Source organism: Gymnoscopelus microlampas (assembly GCF_963454915.1).
Source record: "Gymnoscopelus microlampas genome assembly, chromosome: 3".
In the NCBI taxonomy this organism is placed as follows: Eukaryota; Metazoa; Chordata; class Actinopteri; order Myctophiformes; family Myctophidae; genus Gymnoscopelus; species Gymnoscopelus microlampas.
This window is the reverse complement of record NC_139940.1, coordinates 53,148,831-53,175,702: the sequence shown is the minus strand read 5'-3', so window position 1 is coordinate 53,175,702 and position 26,872 is coordinate 53,148,831. Positions and strand designations below refer to the sequence as shown.

Here is a 26,872-nt window from a genome sequence, read left to right as displayed (position 1 = left end):
ACATTTTCCACCCCAGTTGATACAAGTCATGCTCTATGGTGTCCTATACATCACGGGTTCTCAACTCGGGGTCTGGGGACCCCCAGGGGCCCTAGAGGGGTTCCCAGTTAAATTATTGATAGTTATGAACCAAATGGACCCTTACAGGTCTGTAACTCTGAGAGTGTACACATGGAACCAAATGGACCCTTACAGGTCCATTTGGTTCCATTTGTACACTCTCAGAGTTATGGGGGTCTGTGGTTTGACTTATATTAAATTGGGGGTCCGTGAAACTACAAAAGCTTGAGAACCACTGCTATACTTGTCCCTACAGGTCCATGCTATCCAGTGTGATGTCAGAGACCCCAAGGCTGTGTCAGCGTGTGTTGATCAGCTGGTCGAGGTGGCTGGACTCCCTGATGTACGTACCATAGTAACACACTAACCTGACGCACATATACAGTATGCTCTATAGGTACCATAGTAATACACAAACCTGACACACACACTGTATGTAGGTACCATAGTAACACACTAACCTGACGCACATATACAGTATACTCTATACTGTCTATAGGTACCATAGTAACACACTAACCTGACACACATATACTGTATGCTCTATAGGTACCATAGTAATACACAAACCTGACACACACACTGTATGTAGGTACCATAGTAACACACTAACCTGACGCACATATACAGTATACTCTATACTGTCTATAGGTACCATAGTAACACACTAACCCGACGCACATATTGTTGCTGTCCGGCAGAAACATTTTGACGCTTTTGCATTTTTTTTCCATAAATCAGTGCTATTGAACACCCTTTCTGTGTGTTGGTAAAACAAATATTGAAACAATGAAAAGTATAAAAAAGCGCTTCTGACAAAAGCAGCTAACTCCATTGGATCCTCAAACTTTCTGCTAAACCAGCTAACTCCACCAACGGGGAGTTAGCTGGTTGTGCTGACTCCAGGCTCCACCCCCTTTTGACCTCCAACCTCATTGTGAGCTTGGAGGTCCATTCAGCTGTTCTTATCAATGATGAACAAAACCTCCTAACTCCACTTTTTGTTTTGTTTTTGTAATGTTCTGAAAAATGAACATTTTGAAGTTACATGGTTTCTGCTGGACAGTAGAGATAGACAGTGTACTGTCTAGGTACCATAGTAACACACAAACCTGACGCTTACGATTGGGTACCCAGTGCACTCGGGTGGCGCAGTGGTAAAGTACCTGCCCACCCGAGTCCAGGGGTTCGATTCCGCCACGGTGCATCCGGCTTTGTCGAGCGTCTATACGAACACAGTTGGCCAGTTTTAGGGGAGCCCGGCAGGGAGGGTGATATTTGTCACTGCACGTTACGGACTGAGGTGGCACCTGTCAGCAGGAAGTGTTGGGTGGGAGATGTAGGCTCTACGTCCTCCCGGTGGGGTCTCCTCACGGGCAGTTGAGTCAGTAGGATATAACAACAGTGACAACCAACAGAAATGTGTGTGGCGAGCAGGCGTGCGGGAAGTACTTAACAGCCAGGGGGGCTGAGCGTCGGGGGAATCCGCTTGACTGCGCGCGCGTGCATGCGTCCCGTGCGCGCGCGATTTTTTTGCGGGTACGGGTTTGGGTGGGTTTTGGCACTTTTTTTCCTTTACTTTATTTCGGTTTTAGGGTTAGGGTTAGGTTAGGGTTACGTTTTTAAATTCTCGTTCTCATAAATAAAAAATCAAAATCAAAAAATCAAAAAATCAAAAAATTAAAAAATAAATAAATAAATCCCTTCCCATCACCAGGGGGGCTGCAGCCCCCGTAGCCCCCCCCTTCCCGCGCCACTGGTGGGGAGGAATCGTTTGGCATAATGATTCAATAGGCTCTATTCACAGCAGCCATATTATGAAGACACACACAGGTGTTACCAATGATACTAATGAAGGCTCTGTTCCATTCTGGTCAAACAGAGTCAGGGTGCTGATATTGTGCATGTTGGCTCACTGGAAACCTTCCAAATGGCCCGTTCCATTTGTACACTCTCAGAGTTATGGGGGTCGTGGAAACCACTGTGCTAAACTAAATGGAACAGAGCCTTCATTAGTAGCATTGGTAACACCAGGGAAGGAAGTGATAATATGGCTGCTGTGAATAGAGCCTATAGAGTAGAAAAGGATTCGGCACACAATTTCGATTCATTTACAGCGCCAACCACTTCGATACAACAAGACCTCAACATGTCTTGTCATTCGGTGCCAAATTCCGACACCTAAAGAGTAAATCTCATCAGTGTAAGGGGGCTAATAAGCATGCAGCATGATTTATACAGTAGCTTGCAGATTGTCTGTTTTAGCAAAAAGTAAAACTATATTTTAGAAAGTTTAGTTGATGTGTAATGTTAACATGTAATTTATCGTAAGAATGTAATGGCATTTTCTTTTTGTTAAAATGGATTTTATAAAGTTGCTATCGAAACATCATTAGGGAAAGTAAAGGTATTAGTCGAGATCATTTTAAACAATACTAGGGTCGACTATGGATTATTTTCTTAGTGATTATTCTATCAATTACTTTTTTGATTATTTGAATGATCATGAATTGTGGGTTCTTTAAGTGTGTTTTCTTTATATGTATACAGTATATATATGTTATTTAATGTTTTGAAACTCACCTAGAATGATGCCCAAAATAAGGATAGATTATGAATTAATTATTTTACTAAATGATCAATTATTATTATTAGTTTTTTTTTTGCAATCAATGAAATTGACTAGTTCCATTAACTGCTGCACCTCTACTACAGGAAAAACAAAAGTTCAAGGGTCAAGTTGGCTGATAGGGTGATAAGGATAAGATGTATTAGGTACTGTGTACTACAACTACAACATAGTGACCAGTGCTAAGGTTGAACTGTGTCTGTGCAGGTGATCATCAACAACGCAGCAGGAAACTTTGTGTCTCCGTCAGAGAAGCTGTCGGCCAACGCATGGAGGACCATCACTGACATCGTGCTGAACGGAACAGCCTACGTCACCCTGGAGCTGGGAAAGAGGCTCATAGAGGCCGAGAAAGGTACGCCTTTAAACCAGTGGTCCTCACAACGTTTTCATCTCGCGGACCCCCAAGATTGATATGTATTTGGCTGCGGACCTCCATCTGAAAAGATTTTGTGCCGGGGACCTCCATAAAAGAACAGTTGCGTTAAAGTCACTATCTTGTCAAGAACAGAAAATAGCAGCTCACCTATTTTGATGCTATATTACTTAAAGTAATTTTGCTGGGGACCTCCTGGAACTCCCTCAAGGTCCCCTATGGGTCCCTGGACCCCAATTTGAGAACCACTGCTTTTTACCGCATGAACTCTGGCATCCTTATTCTATAGAGCATCGCAGTTGCGCAGAATCCGGGTGCCGGAAGTAAATACTCAATGCATTTTTCCCATTGACTTTTCCAAAAATATTTATATCAATGAATTTAAGCCTAGAATCAAGCCATCCAGGATTCTGGTGAATCATGACCATAAAACCTTTTTTTCTGTGATTTTTAAAAATGTATATTTAATGATATGATATACTATGTTTAATAAATACCCTTTGTTTTGCCGTTTTCAATTTTTTTTTTCACAGAATCAAACGTTTTATGGTCATGATTCACCAGGATCCTGGATAGCTTGATTCTAGGCTTAAATTAATTTATATAAATATTTTCGGAAAAGTCAATGGGAAATATGCATTGAGTATTTACTTCCGGCAACTGGAAGTGGGCGGGAACTGCGACGCTCTATAGGGAGAACATTTTGTGAAAATAGCAGATCCACAAGTTGCGTCCTGAGCTTGAAGATCGGCTCTTTTCGGCGAATAGATTTAGTGTTGAGGGGAAAAAAAGAGCGGACCTAGTATAGAGCCCAGAGGGACTCCGTTCAACTAAGTAGGCTATATAGGCTTTAATGGAATACTAGTTCACCCCCAAAATGAAATGTATTTTTCTATCACTTAGAAGTTGAGAAAATATATATTGGGTCCAATATTAACAACAGCAAAACTTTATTAAAAGTCTGTTTTTGAACTCCAAAACAACTCTCACAGTGCACCCCAAGTGTTGATGTTACTGTATTAATATTAATATTACTCTGAGGTGAATGATTTGATTGAAACCTTTGCATGCGGATTCGCAAATAGCCTGTGTGTATTCATTTTGGATTCATTCTGAAATTCCCAGGGTCTTCATCAAACTAGGGCTCAACTCAACACACGCACCATTTTCAACAGGCAATTTGCTCTTTGTAGACTCACGAAAGGCAGAGAGAAAACACTGTTATCTTATTGTACAGAGCTTGACTTTCAGATTATTTTAAAATGGTTGCCATAAAGATGACTGTCTTGGTGTCCAAATTCGAGCTACCTCCTGTGTATGAAAAGGCTTTCTTTGTACGCAATTTGCAACAGTAACACTAGGGGGCAGTATACGTTCACCACTGACCATGAGCTGTGTTGTGTCTGTATTATCAGTGTCCATCTAGTCTGAACTTCCCCTGTTATGTCTCATCTATTGATTATTTATTATTAACTGTTATATTTATCTATATATCTAACTTTTTTTGATTAATCGAATAATCCAGACACATGTTTTACTCGTTTCTTTTTCCTTTTAATAACTCGTTAGATTGATTAACCAGTTAAACTTTTTTTTTTTTTTTTTTTTTTTTTACTTTTAATAACTTACAGGCTTTCTTACTGTATTTTGTGTGTGATATGAAATGTGAGCTTACCATAAGCACAGTAATCCTTAATCATATTCCATCATATTCAAACAAAATCACTATATTTTATTAGGTATTATATTGATATTATAGCTATTTTATACGATATACGATACGATAATACTTTATTGTCAGTTCACACGGAAATTTGTCTTGCGACCCAGCAGCCATGTATGCAACAATAAACAGTACACACATTTGCCATGACACAAGAGCAATGTCCACCACTCAGCCTACCCTCCTGATATTTTCTCCAGCTCCCTGTGGTGCACGAACCCCCCACCACTATTGTGCGGGGTGGGTCTATGATGGACCCATCACGCACAATAGTGGTGGTCCCCAGGTTGCTCTTAGTCAGGATGGTGGTCCCTGGGTCAAAATCAGTTGAAAACCCCTGTCGTACACGATCAGTATCTGTCTCTCTCTCTCTCTCTCTCTCTGTCTCTGTCTCACTCACTCACTCACTCACTCACTCACTCACTCACTCACTCACTCACTCACTCACTCACTACACTCTCTCTCTCTCTCTCTCTCTCTCTCTCTCTCTCTGACAGAGCAGTACAACAATGCAGTCCCCCCTCCTCCAGGCAGGGTGTTGATATTCAGAGCACGTGGAGGGTAGGAGGGGGGGACGGAATGGGGGGGGGGCTGGTTCTTCCTTTTTCGTCCCCAGAAAAGCCTTTAAGTCATCATAATGTATATCTGCCGTTTCATTCTCAATTTGACTTCTTTGGAGTGTGAAGCTTAAAGGCACATTTCTGCGGGTGTGGACGGTAAAAAGAAAAAGTTCTCCTCACTGTCATGGTGAAAAGGGGGGATTGCCGAGTCATCTTCTTCTTATGCTTAGGCTGCTGAGTCATGGCTCTTGTAGTGGCGTACTGCAGTGGAACCTGACCCCGCCGTACACACCCAGTCTCTAGCTGTGGGTCACCCAGGTCGGCGGTTGTCACACGTTCCCGTTTCCAGATTGACGCGTATTTGCCCCACGGACCCCGATTAGAGAAGATTTTGTGCCCGGCACGCCTTTAACCCTTTAAGGCCGGGAAGGGAACGCATGTGTGTCATTTTAAGATTTCTTTGGCTATTCAAAAATAGCAAGATCGACAAGATCTATAGAGCTTGTAGATCTGCTATTTTTTAGAAAAATCTTGAAAATTTGTGCAACTCATTTTATAACTCAAATCTTTGCTTCTGGGGGTCCCTGGAACAAAATATTTTTAGATGGGAGGGGGTCCGCGGACAAATACATATTATTTTGGGGGTCCTTGACATGAAAAAAGTTTGAAAACCATTTAAAATATAGCAACCTAAGTAAAAAAAAAAAAAAAAAAAAAAAACTTTAGGATTTAGAAGACATTTGTAAAATCCCCAGAAGCAAAGATTTTAGTTAAAAAAAAACTTTCGTTTTAAAAAAGTATATATATATTCGAAGTAAAGATTTGCACACATTTTCACGATTTTTCCCAAAAATAGCAGATCTACAAGCTCATAGCGCGGCACTCGGTTAGGGTTAAAAATGGCAATAGAATTGTTTTTTTGTTTCGCTTTTTTAGGTGTGTGTGTGTGTGTGTGTGTGTGTGTGTGTGACTATACTTCTGTGGGCCAAATGTCGGCACAAGTATAGTATAATTTGAGAAACAGACATTGTGAAGACCATTTTCCTTCTCCTCACCAGAGAAAGTATTGTTTTATGACTACAATTAGGAAAAGATTCAGGTTAGGATTAGACATTTAGAAGTTAGTTTAAAGGTTTGAGTTTTCCCTATTTTATGGTTATTAGCAGGGGTCATCACCATGCCAGCTTGTGATGGACATTTTCATCAATATTTCATTTTTGCCACAGACATACAAAATAAGTGATCAATAATTCTTTACCAGAAATACATAATGAACTCCTAATGTGCCATATTGTATGTGCTACACATTTTACAATGATAGTACTGTACATCTGCATTAACCGCTGAGCCACAAATAAATGTAAGCCAATAAAAAAAAAAGCCAATCTACAAGCTCACAACACATTACATCATTTATGTACTTACTGTACTTGGCCTATAATGACATGCCCAAACTGGGGATGCCAGGTGTTAAAGAGGTTACCTATTCTGAAGAAAACCTTAAGACTGCCAGGAGGGCATTAAATGTGGCATGATGGAAATCTATTCCGTATTTGGGATTTCAATAATAGGCTCTATTCACAGCAGCCATATTATGAAGACATTCACAGGTGTTACCAATGATACTAATGAAGGCTCTGTTCCATTCTGGTCAAACAGAGTCAGGGTTGCTGATATTGTGCATGTTGGCCCACTGGAAACACTCTGTTACACCAGTGGGTCTACAGTTGGGGTCCAGGGACACACCTTACAGGTGTGTAACTCTGAGAGTGTACACATGGAACCAAATGGACCCGTAAGGGTTCATTTGGTTCCATTTGTACACTCGCAGAGTTATGGGGGTCGTGGAAACCACTGTGCTACACTAAATGGAACAGAGCCTTAATTAGTATCATTGGTAACACCTGGGAAGGAAGTGATAATATGGCTGCTGTGCATAGAGCCTATTGGTCTTATCAGTACAGTTAGTGCAGCTTCCATCGCACTTTACATGAGCAAAGGGCCATTTAGGTGCAGAGGTGAGTGGGTGCGTGTCATATGGTTATTGTAGAGAGGCTTTTCAGGGCACAATGTTATTTGAGGTCAGGAGGAGATCCAAGTTCTACCAGTTCTACCTTACCAATCCCAAACTGGTATGGTAGCTTCGATAGTTGTGGTTTCTTTCCATTACGGTGATATCTTGATGAGAAATCTTCTGTCATGATGAGGAAGTCTTAGCCCTTGCATACTTGCATAGTTGTGGTTTAAGATATGTGCAACAATGGAAAAAATGATGATGAGTGATTAGGTCATGATAAAGGGCATGACAGGATTCTAAAGGAATGCACAGTGTCACAACTACTTTCATGCAAGGCCTCCTAACTTTAATGAGAGGTGAGCAAATGCATAAGCTGGAGGTCTGATGGTGATTGTGGACCCCAGGCTGTGGATCAAGGGTTTGCACCGATTACGATTGTGGAGTGTTATTATAGCTGTATATTGTTATTTTTGGACATTTTAAACACTTTCTCTCAACGGTGAAAAACTTTTTCAACCAGCGTTACTTGTCCAGTTCTGCCCTTCTTTGCTTTTGTACCAAATGGATCCTTCTGAACAGATCTGTTTTTGATCTTTTCATACAGTTTAATTGTCTGATATTCACACCACATATGAATCCATTGTCTTAAAAATATTCAAAGGTTTCTCCAACGAAGCATTAAACACACATTTTGCTATGTTCAGGGAATTAAGGTAGCTATTATCAAACATTACTTCTAGCTGTCTTGTCCTCACCTGATGCAATCATGTACAGTACCATGTACAAATCTCCTGCAACATACAGTGTTAATGAGCATGTCATCCCGACACTTTAAGAGTCAGCAAAATGATTCGAACCGATTGTGAATATTTTGTATGTTTTTACATTATTATGAAAAAAAAAGACTATTTTTATTTTATTCAAAAGAAATCAAATCAAATGGGCCACGGACACTTTTGTTTCAGCCATCATCAACCCAATCCGTTCAAAGTTACTGGTTAAACACGTATCTGTAGATGACTGGGACCCTACAGATTATGTAATAACTTGGGCTGAGATCCCATCGCTTAGCTGAGGACCCAAGGACGAGAGCTGTACCAGACACTCACAAGGTTATCCCTGACCGTTCTTGTTGGATGTTCTTATGACTGTTCCTATGATTGTTTTAAAACCACTGTTTTGAAAGCAATGTAAGTAAGGCTATGTGCACGTGACGCCATTTAAAATAGAGCTCCACTAGCTCAAACATCCACAGCACATCCCTGCGTGTACGGACATGTTGGTGACCCCTTGGTTGTGCAGCAATGTCACACATCGAAAAATGACAGATCTAAAAAAAAAAGACAGATCTCCCAACGTGTTTTTCAGCTATTTTCTGCAGGATTTTCAATGCCGTCCTAACATGTTGATGTCCCCGCAAGTATATTAACTCATGCACTGCCTGAATTTTTGCTGGCCGCGTTTGCCCACTGCCAGAGATTTTTCATTGAAAAAAAAAAAGTACTCAGGAGCCGAGATACAGCATTTTTAAGTTTTAAGTTAACAAGGAAGTGGATGGGAGTCTAGATCTTCGAAAAATCATATCTCCTTGGTCTTGGGGTCAAAAAAAAAAAAAAAAAAAAGTTTTTTACGTCAGTAGCAGCATTGGTAAACGGGAATAATTACGTTTATTACTTCAGTGGCAGTGAATGAGTTAAATACAAATGTGTGTGTGTGTGTGTGTGTGTGTGTGTGTGTGTGTGTAGGTGCAGCGTTCCTGGCCATCACCACCATCTATGCTGAGTCAGGTTCAGGCTTCGTGGTTCCCAGTGCTGCAGCCAAGGCTGGAGTGGAGACTCTCTGCACGTCAGTATTCACTCAAAAGACCACATACACACGCACACACGCACAAGTAGTGTTTCCCCAGGAATAGGCTCTATGCACAGCAGCCATATTGGACAGAAATTGGGCCCCTTCCTTGCTTCCTTCACAGGTGTTACCAATGACACTAATGAAGGCTCTGTTCCATTTTGTGTAGCACAGTGGTTCTCAAACCTTTTAATTGCAAGGACCCCCATAACTCTCAGAGTGACACACACTCAAGGAACCATGAGGGTCCCTGGACCACACTTTGAGACCCACTAGTATTTCTAGTGAGCCAACATGCACAACATCAGCACCCTGACTCTGTTTGACCAGAATGGAACAGAGCCTTCATTAGTATCATTGGTAACACTGTGAAGGAAGTCAGAAGAGGCCCAATTTGTCTCCAAAATGGCTGCTGTGCATAGAGCCTATTGCTTTCTTTGGACAGGGTTTTGAACGTTTGTGCAGTGATGTAGTACGAAGTAAAGCTGCATTTATACTCGCATGATGTTGTCACTTGCTGTGCACAAAACAAACCTGTTTTAATACTTTTCATTGGTTAAATATTTAGAAAAACCCACAGACAGAATTTCAACCTGGCTGGCTTCCCTACTGTATTCTGGTTATGTAATTATAGGTGAAGATTTTTCAAAATATATAGGCTAACGTTTTCAAATGCAGTGAAACATGATGGAGATGGCTATTTTCACTACTTTTTGTCATACAACAAAGTATAAAATAGGGCATTAATTTATAGGAAAAAAAATAGAGATACAAGGTTTCTGCCCCACAGTAACACTCTAAAATGCTAATAGGCGCTGGGCTGCATCCGTGGCCATGTCCAATAATAGGACCTTGGAGAATAAACAATTCAGACACTAAACAGGCAGTTGAAAGCACCATTTACATACGCTAAGTATTAATAGCTGACAAGTGACAATAAGCTGACATAGCCGGGTGAGAGGATATGATTCACAGCAGATTGGGGTCTTTATCGCTACACTGCTGTGTGCCTCACAGGGAGATGTCAAGAAACTCATTTTTTTAAAAACACTTCACATCACCTCTGTCTGTATTTTGTATGTCCAAAATCGATACTTTTCAGGAAATGAAAAAAAAAAATAACCTGTGTTCAATGGATCCAATATAGTTATTTAGTCACAAGCTCTTGTTAGGGACAAATCGAAATTTATGTAGGGGTACCCCTGGAGGAAATATATGTGCCCTAATTTAAAATGCCATGACCCTCCCTCTGAATGGGAAAAAAAATCAATGACCCTCCCCAAGTGATTTAAAAAAAAAAGAATGACCCTCCCCCAAAAATATCAATGACATTTACCTCAGTAAAATGATGTCTATCATACATTATTCTTATTCCTAACCTTAACTTCGAGTAAATAAATTGACCGCAAGAAGTAACGTTGTATCGCAGAAATGTATTAATTGTAGTGGGATTCGATCCCGCGGGCTATGGAACGCACGGATTCAGAGTACGACGATTTACACATAAGCTACCCGTGCTGATGGAAGGACCAAGTTGTCAGAAAGACTTGAATTTAGCACCGCCCGTCTGGGCATGGAAGTGATTATGTTCTTCAAAGTAGCGCTGCTCGCATCATCAGGGGTGCAATGCTCACTAGACGGCCTATTTGACCAGGAGCACGCGCAGGCACACGCATAGATTTAAAACTACTTTAAATTCACACTTCAACAAAGTTTACAAAGGCTCCCGACTCACGCCAGGTACATTAACATAGGAATTAGCCTATATGCATATCAATTGTCCATTGTGTGACTTATAGTGTATATAGCCTAGGTGTTAAGCGACGTGCGCGTCACATCATTAAAATACAGTGCAAGCACTTCCCAAATGAGCATAGCAACACTGCATGCGCATCATCAATAGAGAACACTTGCTGTATTAAAAACAAATATGAAAGACAAGCGCGGTATAATGAGAGGCAGCAGGTGCCTGGAGTGCACAATCTGCACATGTGATGTGTACAGAGACGTGCAGAGAGATTTGGAGAGGCAGGGGCTGGAATTTCAAAAGGGCACCTATTGCTGGCGCCGAAATGTCAGCTTCAAAGCCCGTACTTCTCCAAACATGTACAAATGCTAAATATAAGGTGCTTACCCGCTTTCCCCAAATGTTAACTCGGTGTCCGTTGTGTTTGTGTAATGTATTAGTCCATATTTTCCAATGAAGAAGTGTTTTGTTCCCGTTTGTCACCAGTACCACCGCCCATTGGGAACCTCCGACAGAATTGGCCACAGACGGGATTAAAACACTTATTTATTGAAAGATATGGACTAATACATTGCACAAACACGCCTTACACCGAGTTAACATTTGGGGCAAGCGGGTAAGCACCTTATATTTAGCATTTGTACATGTTTGGAGAAGTACAGGCTTTGAAGCTGACATTTCACAGCACTCTGGGGGGTGGTTGGTAGATAAGACTCTCGTAGAGATAAAACATGTTAAAATCGATAAAATACATCTACGAGAGTTTTTATCTAAGGCTATATTAGATAAAGAGCGAGAGAGAGAGAGAGGATATGAACAGTATAATTATTTTTCGTCCACAAATACCTACTGTAGGCTATCTGTCTCAAATTAAGACGGATCAGGATCACTAGTGTCTGCGCTTCTCTGTGTGCGTCTGCTGCTCTTGTTGAATGGACAATGGACATGTGAGTGCGTGCGCCCGGCAGGGTTTCGATTGGACACTTCGTTGCGCGCTGTATCGCGTACCGAAAATAGCCGATCTACATGCTCACAATGCGTCGCGCTGGGACGCGTTGTGAGCTTGTAGATCGGCTATGATTATGTGCGTGACACAGCGCTGAATTAGTATACTCAAGCTTTACTGGAGATGCGCGTTTAGAGAGTTAGGGCAATGTTCTTAGCCTTGAATGCTGCCTTGGAGGAGGGCATTTGTGTTTTTTTCACCATTTATTTTTCACCATAATAAATGCTGCATTCATGGTCTGGAGAGGGCACCTTTTGGGAAGTACCATTGGGGGAAAAACAGAGGGGTAGATGATGTTGTGTTGATCACAGTTCTCCCGAATTCAGAAAAACTGTAGTAAACTATATAAAAAACCTGGACTATTTTATTAATTTAAAAATGCATGACCCTCCCTTGGACTCAAAGTAAAATGAGTTGACCCTCCCTCGGACTAAATTTAAAATGGCATGACCCTCCCCTATTTTCCTCCATACCCCCCATTTCCTAAATTTCGACTTGTCCCTTAAAACCTTTTTTTTAAAGAATTTTTTTTGGCTTTTTCTGCCTTTATTGATAGATACAGATACAGTAGTCTGAGGAAATGGGGAGAGAGAGATGGGGAGTGACACGCAGCAAAGGTCGTCGGGTCGGGAGTCGAACCCGCGACATAAATCCCATAGACTCACTTGGGACTCCCTCTTCCTTTCGAGTGTTGCCTAGGTGGCGCCTAAAATCTAACCCTAACTCTAACCTCACATAAACTATGCCTAAACCTAACCTTAACCATAACCCTAAATCTTGACAAATCTCTTATGGGGTGCACAAAATATTTGCAGATGGGGTTTCGGAACATTTAATTAACATGGTTGAATTTGGCTCTCTTCCTCTCTCTCTCCCTGAGGCACACATGCACACACATACAGTAGGCTATATCTTTGTATTACTATATATCGTCGGTGTCCAGGACGAACCAGCTAACTCCATTTTCATCTCTTTTTTTTCTTCATAAATCAACGCTATTGAACACCCTTTACGTCTGTGTAAAAAATCTAAACATTTGAACAAATGAAAAGTATTAAAAAGCGCCTCTGACGAAAACTCCCAACTCCATTGGATCCTCAAACTGTCCGTCAAAAACAAACAACTCCCACCTCTCCTCTACAGCGCTGCCTTTTCACATCATGAGTAAAGCGCGCTGCGCAGTGAACGAGGAGGAGGAACGTGTAAACAAGCTCGCCGTAGTCTGTTAAAACTATGCAGTGTACCTGTTTATCAAACTTAGCACTGACGCTAATGTTATGAAAAAAAAGTAATTATATTTCTAAAATGTATGAAGTGTTTAATGAGGAGAGCAATGTGAGAAGAAGAAAGGCGTTCATAGCATTTCTGTTGCGCTAGTTCTACTACCTCTTTGCAGAAGTTATTGTAATATTTAAAGTCCTGTTTATTGTTGTAGGCCAATAAGTGTCATGAAGCATCAGGGCATTAATTCACACGTTGTTGTGATGCATTGTGAGCTTGGAAATCCATTGTTGGCAGCGAGTGGAGCTATTGTTGTGTGGACACCTAACTCCATTTCAGCTTGATTTCTGCTCGTCTGAAACTACTAACTCCACTTGCGCTGGGTAAAGTGTCGATTTACCCGCAATTTGGGTAAAGTGTCGATAATATAATGACACATGCAAGTATCTGACAATATATAAAGACACTATACCAACTTTGATGAGGCAGTATTGCTTTGTTTTAAAAATATAAGGTTTTCTTCATTTCCTGAAAAACGTATATTTTGTTTTTTCGTTTCCTGAACAATGAGCGTTTTGGAGTTAGCAGGTTCGCGCTGGACAGCAGAGATATACTGGTAGGACATCACAATTTTAGACTTTACCTTTTTGTGGGCTATTTTTAACCTTCACAATAATAGTAATACAAGCATGCACACACCCGCGCACACACGCACGCACACACACACATAAAGCTCTTTCTTTTTCTACAGTTTGGTCTATGGAGGGTGTAGACCACTGGTTTTAAACAGATTTTGGCCTCAGGTACCCCCTTTCCGTGATTTCCAAGAACCCCCCTTTACCCACCAAGGACCGACTCCCACCTTCCCTGCTGCAACAGGAGGCGGAGACAAACAAAAGGCTGTGCGGCCAAGGTTTAGAAAAGTAAATCATGTCCGCTGCTGCTGTGTGGCCAACCAGAAGTGTGCTGTGGACTAGGTGAACACTAGGGTGACCAGACGTCCCCGTTTTGCCAGGATAGTCCCAGTCTGTGTGTCCAGAGTCCCGACAAATACCTCTAAAACACTAATATGTCCCGTTTTTTCCACATTCACCACCAAATAGGCTCTATGCACAGCAACCATATTGGGAATGAATTGGGCCCCTTCCTTACTTCCTTCACAGGTGTTACCAATGATACTAATGAAGGTTGTGTTCCATTTAGTGTGGCAGATAGTGGTTGTCTCATTTTCAAGGGCCCAAGCTCACATCGCGACGCGTTGTGAGCTTGTAGATCTGCTATTTTCAAACATTTTAGTACTTTTACTTTTGGTACTTTAAGTACATTTTGTACTTTTCCTCATGTCAATTTTGAATTCAAAATTCAGAATGAATACATTGCAGTATTGATACTATTAAAACATTTGAGTACTTTTTCCACCACTGCCTGTATGCAGCGCCTGCGACTACTTTTCCTAAAGTATTAGAGAAATGTTCACACACAAAACAATGTCACGCCCAAATGCAACGCGGGTATTTCAGATGGTTTCGCACACACCCTTAGGCTCTATTCACAGCAGCCATATTATCACTTCCTTCACAGGTGTTACTAATGATACAAATGAAGGCTCTGTTCCATTTAGTCTAGCACAGTGGTTTCCACGACCCCCATAACTCTGAGAGTGTACAAATGGAACCAAATGGACCCTTACGGGTCCATTTGGTTCCATTTGTACACTCAGAGTTACACACCTGTAAGGGGCCATTTGGAAGCCCATGAGGGTCCCTGGACCCCAACTGTAGACCCACTGGTGTAACAGAGTGTTTCCAGTGGGCCAACATGCACAATATCAGCACCCTTACTCTGTTTATCATTGGTAACACCTGTGAATGTCTTCATAATATGGCTGCTGTGAATAGAGCCTATTAGGCTGAAAAACACAGCGCTGCCACCGCTGGCATGAAGATCTATTCATCCGTTCAGACTCACTCTGCTCCTCCCAACGATATTTTGTCATAATGCGACGGGCCCACCCCCTCTCCCCACCCACCCCTTCAACAAAACAGAGTCAGTCACCTGCGACCTGTCACCTCTCTCGCTCTCGCTCTCGCTCTCTCGCTCCCTCTCTCTCGCTCTCGCTCCCTCTCTCTCCCTTATCTCGTCAGTTGGACTCGTCCCAAAATGTGCTGCTGGATTAGTGTTCATCTGAGGACAGAGAGACGGCAGGGCTATTTATAAGAGTCATTCTTCATTAGTGCTGGAGGAGAGAGCAAATGGAGGGATGCAGAGAGTCTCTCTCTGACACAACACATTATGCGCCATCCGTTTACAATGACTGAATTCATTCTCTAAACTTTGGCTTCATCTCTTTATCCGTCATTTATACTCTGTTGCACGGCGGTGCCGCTTGCCAAAAAGATTGCATCATGTTGTTAGCTTGCAGATCGGTTCTTCTTCATTAAGCGGTAACTTTAACCTGACGCCACATTCATTGAAAATAGACGATCTACAAGCTTAGTAGATTGTCTACATTTGCCATTTGTCCTACAACAAGGGATGACATTTGGACTTTACATTATTACATTACATCAGGGGTGCCCACACTTTGTTTTTATTTGAGAACTACTTTTAAAATCACCAGCTCAACCAGATCTACTCACCAAAACAATTATTATTCCATTGCTGAAAATGGTTTAAAACATTTACCTGAGAGGGCTTTTGAATAGTGGCGCTGGCGCTACATATAAGACACATGTACCTGGACTGGGAAATGGAGGGGGAGAAATGGAATTGGTGTTTTTTTTTTATAACTTTGTAATGCTACTGACGTTTGTGCTTAACACTCCTGTAAACAAAGTATTGTATTGTGGGTTTGAGCTGACAGGCCCTTTTTGATGTCAATCAATCATGCCACCTTAATTCAAGTGGCAGATGCCAAAAATAGTTTTTTTTTATATTAACCCTTCCATTGTGTTAGGGTCATTGTTGAGCCGTTTTCAAGTTTAAATAGGTAAAAAAAAGTACCCTTTACATTTCTTTATTGGAACAAGGCTTCGTGATATCCTCAGAAACAGCTATTTTAACGCAACAAAATGAATTGCCACCATTTTAGTTCATTCTGATGGTCTTAAAAAAAAGTGTGACACCTGTGGTGTTAGCGGGTCAATATTGACCCGGCAGAGAAGTGTGGCTCAATTCCCCCCACATTGTAAATATTCAATGTTTACATGTTTGAGAGTGAGAGAGAGAGACTTGTCCTCAATTAGCATTTGCTATCAGGAGTAAAATAAAGTTTGAGTTTATGAAAAATAAATTACTTTTTACCTTCTATCTCTTTTTTGGAAGTGTGTTCTAATGTTAGTCCTTTATCATTATCCATTGTCTTCATTATAGGAAATGTAATGAGTGAATTTTAACATTTTTACAATTGAAAACGACATATATTGAAATATAAAACCCTAACCCTAACCCAACATAATATTTAAAAAAGTGTTTACATGGATATGAATGCATTACAAGTCAGCTATGAGGTAGGAGAAAAAAAAAGAAGAGAATTTTGGGCCGAGTTAACCCATTTAGACCTGAGGCCGATTCTAAAAACGCCTTCTAAAACCTAACCATAGTTTTCTGAAAACGTTCAAATTCTTTAAAAAATAATGTTACTATAGCAACAACTAATGAGACACAGAGGTGGCATCCGGATTGAAAGGTATAACAACGTATATAGGTAGCAACAGGTCTCAATGGGTTAAATCACGGGTCAAATTTGACCCGCTAACACCACAAGTGGATGCAGGTTTCTAACACAATCCAAGGGTTAAAAAAAAAACGTTAGCATCAGTTTGTTTGTTAAACCATGAATTGACCCGTTTAGCAAGGGACCTTGCTGATCTGTCTGTGTTTCCAGGGCATACTTTGGGCACCGTTCAACCTCAAACTCAGTGTGATCCGGTGTGTGTGTAGTGGCAAGTCAGTCGGACCAACGGACTGACTTCAATGAACCATATATTCATTCAATGAAAACATGTTCATTGAAGTCTTCCCACTCTTTCATACGGTCGATGATACTTCGGCTGGTTTGGGTGACTATTAGCTTGGAGTAAGCATAGCGACTGTAAGGCACACGCACCTCAAACAGAGATCCTTGTGGGGGGGCGGTAGCTGGAATACCCAGGTATCTCATACACAGCCCAACATATGCATCCTCCAAGTAAATCGCTTTAACATGCCTGGACGCTTCCACAAGCTTTCTAGGCAGGTCTAAGGACAGAACGTAGCCCACTCCTATTGGAAATCGTGAATAATAAGGCTCGGGGAAAACATCAACAGGTAAATACCACTTTGAGTTTGGGTTTCTAATAACAGGTCTATGCTTGATGCGCCCAGTCCAGTAGTTGGCCTTCGGAGCCTTCAGCAGCATGTCGACCAAGTTGTGCACGTTGACAAACGTGTCCGAGTCGACTTTCATGGCGTAGGAGGCGTTGGCGCAGCGAGAGTCCAGCCACTCCGTCATGACCATGGTCTTTATGGTCAGGTTGCTATAGGAGTCCACAAAGTCACTCTGCAGCAGGTCCCGGTGCTCTCTGCTCTCCTCCAGCACTTCCTGTTGGACCTGCTCCACCCTCTCTCCCGTCGGCACTCCCAGCAAGAAGAACAGGCTCACAGCTTGGCCCAACACGGGGCGTCGGGTTGCACCTCCCCACGTCCTGCGGATGGCGTCGCGATCGGCCCTGTTGCGAGGATTCACCGGGACGATCAGAGCCACGAAAGGCTTCTGCCGTTGGCATGCTCCTGGCTCGTCCACGATGAAGCTGTAGTCGTGGGGATACTCCACCACGTATGGCGATGCCCGGGAGCTGTCTCCTCCTGACGACGGGCCTGCGCTGTCCTGGGTGGCTCCAGGCCCTGGTGGCTCCACTCCTGGTGGCTCCACTCCAGGCTCTGGTGGCCACTCTTCATTGGCATTCACAGCATTCAAATAGTGGTAAAAAGACAAAATCCACATCATCACCATCAAGATGAGACAAGCCGACACGGCAATGCAACGACGGGTGTGCGTGTGCTTCCACCTCATGTTCTCTCTCTCTCTCAATCACTCTTCTCCTCTGCATTTAATCTCTTGGTCTTTTATATCCCTATTTAACTCTGCTCTGACGTCACCCAACAACGCAAACCGCTTAACAACGGCCATTTGCACAGCCTTTGGCAGTTCCTACCTGAACACAATTCTCTTAAAATGATATATATCTTTTTAGGGGCATGTAATATAATGTGGTCTACCTGCACAGTCTTTGTGATCGCGATCTACCTTTTGGGCATCCCTGCATTACACTATAGGATTATGATATAGGACTTTAGTGGTTAAGGCCTGTCCACACCAAGAATGATACTATGACAACTATAACTAGAAAGTCTGTTCCTGATTAATTCTGTCTTACCTATTTATATTACATATTGTGATGTCACGTGAAGCTTGACCAATCCACACTACTTTGTAGCTAAAGGTATGAAGGACTAGTTAGCCGTCAAAAAACGGGCGGAATAATAATAATAATAACTAGAAAAAGTGCTCCTCGGAGCACAAGTCTCCGCCAGCAGACTTGTGTTGGGAATGTTGGGAATGTTCTACTTCTGTGAATGTTCTACTTCTTATGTTCTAATTATTATGTCCTATCCGTCCTGTCTATGTAAGTGTCCTATCCGTCCTGTCTATGTAAGTGTCCTATCCGTCCTGTCTGTGTAAGTGTCCTATCCGTCCTGTCTGTGTAAGTGTCCTATCCGTCCTGTCTGTGTAAGTGTTCTATCCGTCCTGTCTGTATAAGTGTCCTATCCGTCCTGTCTGTATAAGTGTCCTATCCGTCCTGTCTGTATAAGTGTCCTATCCGTCCTGTCTGTATAAGTGTCCTATCCCTCCTGTCTGTATAAGTGTCCTATCCGTCCTGTCTATGTAAGTGTCCTATCCGTCCTGTCTGTGTAAGTGTTCTATCCGTCCTGTCTGTATAAGTGTCCTATCCGTCCTGTCTGTATAAGTGTCCTATCCGTCCTGTCTGTATAAGTGTCCTATCCGTCCTGTCTGTATAAGTGTCCTATCCGTCCTGTCTGTGTAAGTGTCATATCCCTCCTGTCTATGTAAGTGTCCTATCTGTCCTATCTGTCCAATTATGTATCCTATCTAATTGTTACAGTATCCACCATTTCTCAGCCATTTCGTGATGGTTCCTGTCTTACCTAACTTTGAAAGAGGCACAGACTCTTTCAAAGTGACGCCATGTATGTATAGGCCGCTATACGTCACTAGCCAATCAGATCACACTAATTTCACCGTATTGTCACGTGTCACGTGAGGCTTGACCAATCGGTGTGTCATATTTAGAAAGTGAAAACAAAGTATCCTGGCGGAGACAATAAGTGTACACGTGATGCGGAAGTCTGCCGCGGAGGAGCTGTTGAGAGTGGTCGAGGATACACTTGATGTACACTCGCTCAATGCGGAAGTGGAGAGCCTCCTCGCCTCCTCCACTCGACTCCACTCGCCTCCTCCAAGACGCACATGAACAATTGGACCGCGACTACTTCCGGTTCGAAGTCGGAGTGACTGAGTGGGAGTTAGCGAGTGGCCGAGATTTTCGGTATTGGAATCTGGCTTATGACTCTTTCAAAGTGACACATGTATTTATAGGCCGCTATCCGTCCTGTCTATGTAAGTGTCCTATCCGTCCTGTCTGTGTAAGTGTCCTATCCGTCCTGTCTGTGTAAGTGTCCTATCCCTCCTGTCTGTATAAGTGTCCTATCTGTCCTGTCTATGTAAGTGTCCTATCCGTCCTGTCTGTGTAAGTGTTCTATCCGTCCTGTCTGTATAAGTGTCCTATCCGTCCTGTCTGTATAAGTGTCCTATCCGTCCTGTCTGTATAAGTGTCCTATCCGTCCTGTCTGTATACTGTAAGTGTCCTATCCGTCCTGTCTGTGTAAGTGTCATATCCCTCCTGTCTATATAAGTGTCCTATCTGTCCTATCTGCCAATTATGTATCCTATCTAATTGTTACAGTATCCACCATTTCTCAGCCATTTCGTGATGGTTCCTGTCTTACCTCACTTTGACAGTGGCGCAGACACTGTCAAAGTGACGCCATGTATTTATAGGCCGCTATGCGTCACTAGCCAATCAGATCACAGTATTTCCCCGTATTGTCACGTGTCACGTGAGGCTTGACCAATCGGTGTGTCATATTTAGAAAGTGAAAACAAAGTCTCCTGGCGGAGACAATAATAATAAATAGTGAAGATAACATTAGTGTGATCGCTAAAGCGATCCCACAGCTATAACACCAAACCAATTGCATTGGGATCAGAGTGATTTTATGAATGATAAAAACACTGATGGCCAATCAAAATCCATCCCCATTTACAGGGTGTCACCACATCAACACAACACATCTCTCACGTTCACCATGTTTACAGACAGTTATGGCCAGGGGTCATCAACATGTCCGTACATGGATAAACATGTCCATGGCAAGACTTGTCTATATCCGTGGCACTTTTTTGAAATGTATTTAAACATTTCTTTGAATAATTTTTGTGACTCATAAAGTGTCGGGATGACATGCTCATTAATATGTTGCAGGAGATTTGTGGTCTTGTACATGGTACCCGTACACATGGTGCCCGTACATTTTTGCATCAGGTGAAGACAGCTAGAAGTAATGTTTGCTAATAGCTGCCCTTAAAATGTCAAAACGTGCGTTCAATCCTTTGTGGGATAGTTTTTTTTTTTTTTTAAGACTATGGATTAATGGAGTGTATGAGGTGTGTCAGACGGAATGTGAGAGACCACAGTGAAAAATGGCGCAGGAAAAGAGCAAAAACAGATGTCATCTGTTTTTGAGCACCAAGCCAAAGGAGGGCAGAGCTGGACAAGTAGAGCTGATTTTTGTCAATTAAGAGAATGTGTTTCAATTCAATAATAACAACAACTACACTAACACTCCACAATCATAATCCATACATATAATCCATACCTTAGACTTTCTCATCAACATAGACTACAATACCTGTTCACCTTCCTGGAAACCTAATGAAATATTGAAGCTACCTTGACAAACAAAACAATAGTTTAGCTTGTAGAACTTCTTGTCTCCTCCTGTCCTCAAGTAACACTGTCCTCTGAAAAGCCATCTGTCTATATAATAATATATAATAATAACCATAGTATAATACACACCCACTCACCTTTGCAGCTAAGTGGCCATTCTGCTCCTGCAATGTAAGATGGAAGCACTGTCTGTACTGATAAGACAATTATTGAAACATGGAATATATTTGGACCATTTGGGCCACATTTAATGTCTGTCTCAGGACTGCCCCTATAGCTGCCAGTATACAGAGGACGACTTCAGTCTCCCGGTTTTCTAAAGTTTAGCTAACCACTTTAACCCTGCCATTTAAGCTATTTTAGGCTAAAAAGAAAAGAAAATGGCTGATCTACAAGCTCACAACATGCCTGCAATTTCTGGGCTTTTCCCCCAATTTAGATTTTATTTGTATTCATATTTTTGGCTCGTGGCTCATACCCATTAAGACCTGGAACGCATCTGTGTCACTTTTAGATTTCTTTAGGCTATTCAAAAATAGCAGATATACAAGCTCATAGCGCGGCACTACGAGCTTGTAGATCTGCTATTTTTTTTAAATCGTGAAAATATTTTTTTACATTTTTTTTCCGAAAAACTGTTAGGATTTAGAAAATGGGTTAGAGGTCCTAATGGGTTAAAAATGTGTAGTGCAGTGGAATAGAGTAGACCCTATGACACATCAGTCATTAGTGCTGTGTACATTCGGGGATAGGCAATATAAAATATTGATGGAAATGTCCATCACAAGCTGGCATGGTGATGACCCCTGGTTATGGCTCATCAGTGCGGATGCTAACGTCATTATAGTTATAGTTATCATGATAGTTATTATCATCCTCGCTGTGAACGGCCCTTTATATGGACCAGCTTTGTGACCAGCTCTGATGTCACTGCTGGGTGATGTGACATTGCTGTCACTGACGTACGTGTGCTTTCAAATTCCACCGCGAGTGACAGAACGTTGGACAGGGATTGTTTGCTATGAGAAAATACACTAGCGCGATTCATAATAATTACGTATTATATTATACGTAATTATTATGGTGCACACTCAATTTACAGAAATCTGCAGGTGGGATGCCGCTCTTAGTTCTTTTTATCGTCTTTTAAAACACCCCCAGTTATTTCCCCCCTTTCTCTTCTGGTCGATGTTCTAAATAAATGGATGAGGCATCACCAAAAGTTTAGTCTGAAGTAATTGTGACGCTTTTTAGTCTCTTATTTGCAGACGCTAAATTGTAGGATAATCTATATGCCACCCAACCAGTGTTGATTTTGTCGACTAAAACTATGACGAAAAATGTTCATCGACTACCTTTTTTTCACTGACGAAAACGAAATGAAAACTAAGCTACGATGACTAAAGCTAAGACTAAATATACTGACAACTTCGTCAACAAATACAAACTGGACTAAAATGTTAGGGAGGGACTATTGGAGAAGAGATCCAGTAGAACTGAAAAGCAAGTGTAATGGATATTTTAAGAAAGACAACCTGTTCTTGTAGCATAAGTTATCCATTTTTCCATAACACAAGCCATTTTATATTTGGTTGCGCTCGGGTGTTGCACTCTGAAAATAGCAGATCTACAAGCTCACAACGCGTCGCGCTGCGACGCGTTGTGTGCTTGTAGATCGGCTATTTTCACCATGCAACCAAGTGTAAAATCGCCCATTACGACGCAATCAAGGCACCGCCAAAATACATTTTAGTCGACTAAAATCTTATGATATTTAGTCAACTAAAACTAGACTAACAGTAAAACATTTCAGATGACTAAAATATGTCTAAAACTAAATGGAATTTGATACAAAAGACTATGACTAGAACTGAATCTAAATTAGCTGTGAAAATCAACACTGTACCCAACTTAATGATATAATAGAATATCTTGAACATCTTGTCTGTCCAGGTCCCTGGCAGCGGAGTGGGGGCGATACGGCCTGAGGTTCAACATCATCCAGCCTGGGCCAATCAGGACTAAGGTAAGACGGAACTCAATCAGAAATATAGCTGCAAGCAGCGATAATACGGGGCCAGTAGAGAGAAAGAGAAATGATAATTCCTTTAACAGGTCAGTTCATGAAAGTCCTTGCGGTCTTGTTTCCAATGAGGGCCTGTGAGCAATTAGGGGTTAAGAGTCTTGCTCAGGGACAAATTTCATTTCATCGACACATTTGCTGACCTGGCCTGGAATCGTACCTGGGTCAACCAGAGCCCCTGGCTCCCTAGGCGGGCTCACTAACCACTCAGCTATGGCCAACCCTCAGACAGAGAGAGAGAGAGAGAGAGAGAGAGAGAGAGAGAGAGAGAGAGAGAGAGAGAGAGAGAGAGAGAGAGAGAGAGAGAGAGAGAGAGAGAGAGAGAGAGAGAGAGAGAGAGAGAGAGAGAGAGAGAGAGAGAGAGAGAGAGAGAGAGAGAGAGAGAGAGAGAGAGAGAGAGAGAGAGAGAGAGAGAGAGAGAGAGAGAGAGAGAGAGAGAGAGAGAGAGAGAGAGAGAGAGAGAGAGAAGATTGAAGAGACAGAGAGAAGATTGAAGAGACAGAGAGAAGATTGAAGAGACAGAGAGAAGATTGAAGAGACAGAGAGAAGATTGAAGAGACAGAGAGAGAGAGTAGATTGAAGAGACAGAGAGAGAGACGGAATAGATTGAAGAAACAGAGAGAGAGACGGAATAGATTGAAGAAACAGAGAGAGAGACGGAATAGATTGAAGAGACAGAGAGAGAGACGGAATAGATTGAAGAGAGAGAGACATGGAAACGGAATAGATTGAAGATAGAAACGGAATAGATTAACTCTTTGACTGCCATTGACGAGATTTCTCGTTTTTCTCCGCATGGCTCAGCCAGCCGTCGACGAGATTGACGAGATTTTTGAAAAAATTAAAAATTAAAAAAAAAATTTTTTTTTTTTTTTTTTTTTTTTTTCAAAAAACATTTTTTTTTTATCACAAAGGAAGCAGGAGATAACGCGATACGAAGATTTTCTGCTCCATTCACTTCAATGTTAAAAAATAAACGGAGACAAAATTCACAGTTTACCTATTTTTGCAATGTTATTCTCTGGCAGGGAAGGGGGGTAGATGTGTAAATACTCTGGCAGTCAAAGAGTTAAAGAGACAGAGAGAGAGACATGGAAACGGAATAGATTGAAGAGAGAGAGGGAGCCATGGAAACGGAATAGATTGAGTCATGTTTTTTGCAATTCAACTTAAATGAGTCTGCATCAAGTGAGGCTTGAACCGGCAACCTTGCGATCGTGAGGCACTCTTAGGTAGCTGCAACACTACCTATAGTGCTATAGCTTTGTCCAGGCTGATATTGTCTGTTGAGGATCACAAACTCTTGCCTTCTGTCATGACACAAGCCCCTGTTTCACTAACACAAAGATCACTCGTTCACAAACCATTTACCAATGAAGAAATTGTACATCTCCTCAGAACCAAAACTAGTGAAAGTAGTCGATCTACAAGCTCACAAACCATTAAAAGTTGTCAGATTGTACATCGGCTATTTTCACAATGAAGTATGTTATACATTGAAAAAACATACTCTCATTGCTATCTGAAAAGTTGTGAGATTGTAGATCAGCTATTTTCACAATGAAGTATGTAAAAAACACTCAATTAAGTATTTCATGTTATCTTTAACAATTGCAGATGTATTCATTGATAGTCGTGTTGTGTGAAATGCAACTTAGATGAAGTCTGCACCAAGTGAGACTTGAACTTGTGACCTTGAGGTTGTGAGACATACACTTAAGCGGGACGCTATTGGACCAACAGACAAACCTCTGAAAAAAGAGATCACACTGATCATACAGTTTCACGCAAATAGCTGAAAAATCCTGGGTTTAAGTGTTTTTCAAACTGCTCAAGATTGCGGACAATCTAAGGGCGGTGCTTACTGGTCAACGTGATAGATGTGTTCCTCATTAGTCAAGGCACATGTGTAAGCAGGTCTAATGGCTGTCGGCCAAACGAGGCATGACTTTTGCCTGTTTAAAGTTTCAATTTTCAAACAATTGCTATAGCGCCCCCATTTGACCAATTGGAGTAAGATTGGTTTCAGTGATATTTGGAATGGCCCTTTACATTTCTGCAAAGTTTCAAAGAATGGTAAGTCTGCATGTATGTGTTAGGGGCAGATGAATAATTGTCATAAAACTGCAATATTCATTGGCTCATTAAAACTTCATTTTTTCACTTATGGAAAATATTTTGCAAACGTTTTTTGGCATAGGTCCAAAGTTCATGTGTAAAAAGTTTCGTGCAGATTACTCAAAAATCCCAGGAGGAGATAGGTTTTAACTGTTTTTCATATAATTCGAAATGGTGGGAGATCTAAAGGTCAGAGGTCAAAAGTCAGAGGGTGAAAGTTGTTCAGCATGAGGAGACGCATATGTGTATCCAAGTTTCATGGCTGTAGGTCAAACAGGGCATGAGTTGTACCTGTTCAAAGTTGCCATTTTCAATTGAGTGCTATAGCGCCACCTTTGGACGAAAGATTGTGAGAATTATTTCTTGATAGTTTTTCATGACCATCTACCATATGGCCGAGTTTCGTAAAAAGCGACTGCACGGTGCAGCCAGAACTGCGAAAAGTGGCAGAAGAAGAAGAAGAAGAAACGGAATAATGCCAATAACAAAACGGGTCCATGCTGGAAGCCTGGCCCCGTAATGAGGCTAGACTGAAAGAACGAGCCCGATCGATGGTCTTGAAGGGCGGATCCAAACCCAGCCGCCCGCATTCGTGCGGGGCTTCCTATTGCTTCACCAATCTATGTCCCCGCCTCCCCTCCCCTCCCCCCCGCCGGTCTGTGCACGGAGCACGCTGACGTCACCAAATTTAGAGCGACGCCCCTCTGCACTCTGATTGGTTAGGAGATAACAAGGTCCTAAGACCATCGTTCCTGCATGGTTCGCCCATGCTTTTTTTCTTATGTAACAAAAAAAAAAGCATGGGTTTCCGAGGCTAGAATGAGGCTGACTCATTCAAAATGTCAATTAAAATGAAAGTTACTGTCATTGTGTTAACCACTTGAACCCCAGCATACCTATTCTGTGGGGAACATTCGCCTAAAATAGCCGATCTACAAGGTCACAATGCGTTGCAACTGTCAAAGAGATTTAGAAGTAAACTTTTTTTAAGAATGGACTAATGTATAATTCTATTGCTTTTTCTGTTCCAACGGCCTCATTTGTGTTGTGTGTGTGTGACCCCACCCCAGGGCTGTATTAGCCATTGGGCTGCTGGGGGCCGTGGTTCAGTGGCCCTTGGCTCTCAGGGACCCTAGGGGGGGGGCCTAACATATTGGCAGCCCAGGGGCCCGTGCGGGGGTTAATCCGTCCCTGCCCCACCCACCCTGCTTCAGACGGGCTGGCACCTTTTTTTTTAAGCATTTACATCCTTTTGTCATCATGCTAAGTTGATATTAACCTGAAATTAACCTGTCTGTGTTGGGGGTGGCAGGAAGGGGGAGGAGCTAAGTGGGACAAAAGCCTTTCGCTGCTGAGGGAAGCCTTTGGTATTTGGTGTATATAAGCTGTTACAAATCCGTGTGAGACTCGAG

At 42.0% G+C, this 26,872-nt stretch overlaps 2 protein-coding genes across 2 annotated transcripts in view; one reads left to right on the top strand and one right to left on the bottom strand.

Annotated features, from left to right (window-relative positions):
- decr1 (2,4-dienoyl CoA reductase 1, mitochondrial) overlaps positions 1-26,872 on the top strand; it is a 45,501-nt gene that overhangs the window by 5,017 nt on the left and 13,612 nt on the right. Inside the window, exons 4-7 of the mRNA XM_084053192.1 lie at positions 317-403; positions 2,897-3,044; positions 9,111-9,210; positions 23,213-23,285. Of these exons, the coding sequence (XP_083909318.1) occupies positions 317-403; positions 2,897-3,044; positions 9,111-9,210; positions 23,213-23,285 (408 nt within the window). The remainder of the gene's footprint in view (positions 1-316; positions 404-2,896; positions 3,045-9,110; positions 9,211-23,212; positions 23,286-26,872) is intronic.
- LOC311038879 (beta-1,3-galactosyltransferase 2-like) lies at positions 17,176-18,180 on the bottom strand (the record flags this gene model as incomplete). The annotated part of the gene is made up of 1 exon (XM_084048503.1): positions 17,176-18,180. One exon carries the CDS (start codon positions 18,178-18,180, stop codon positions 17,176-17,178), a length of 1,005 nt encoding a protein of 334 aa, XP_083904629.1.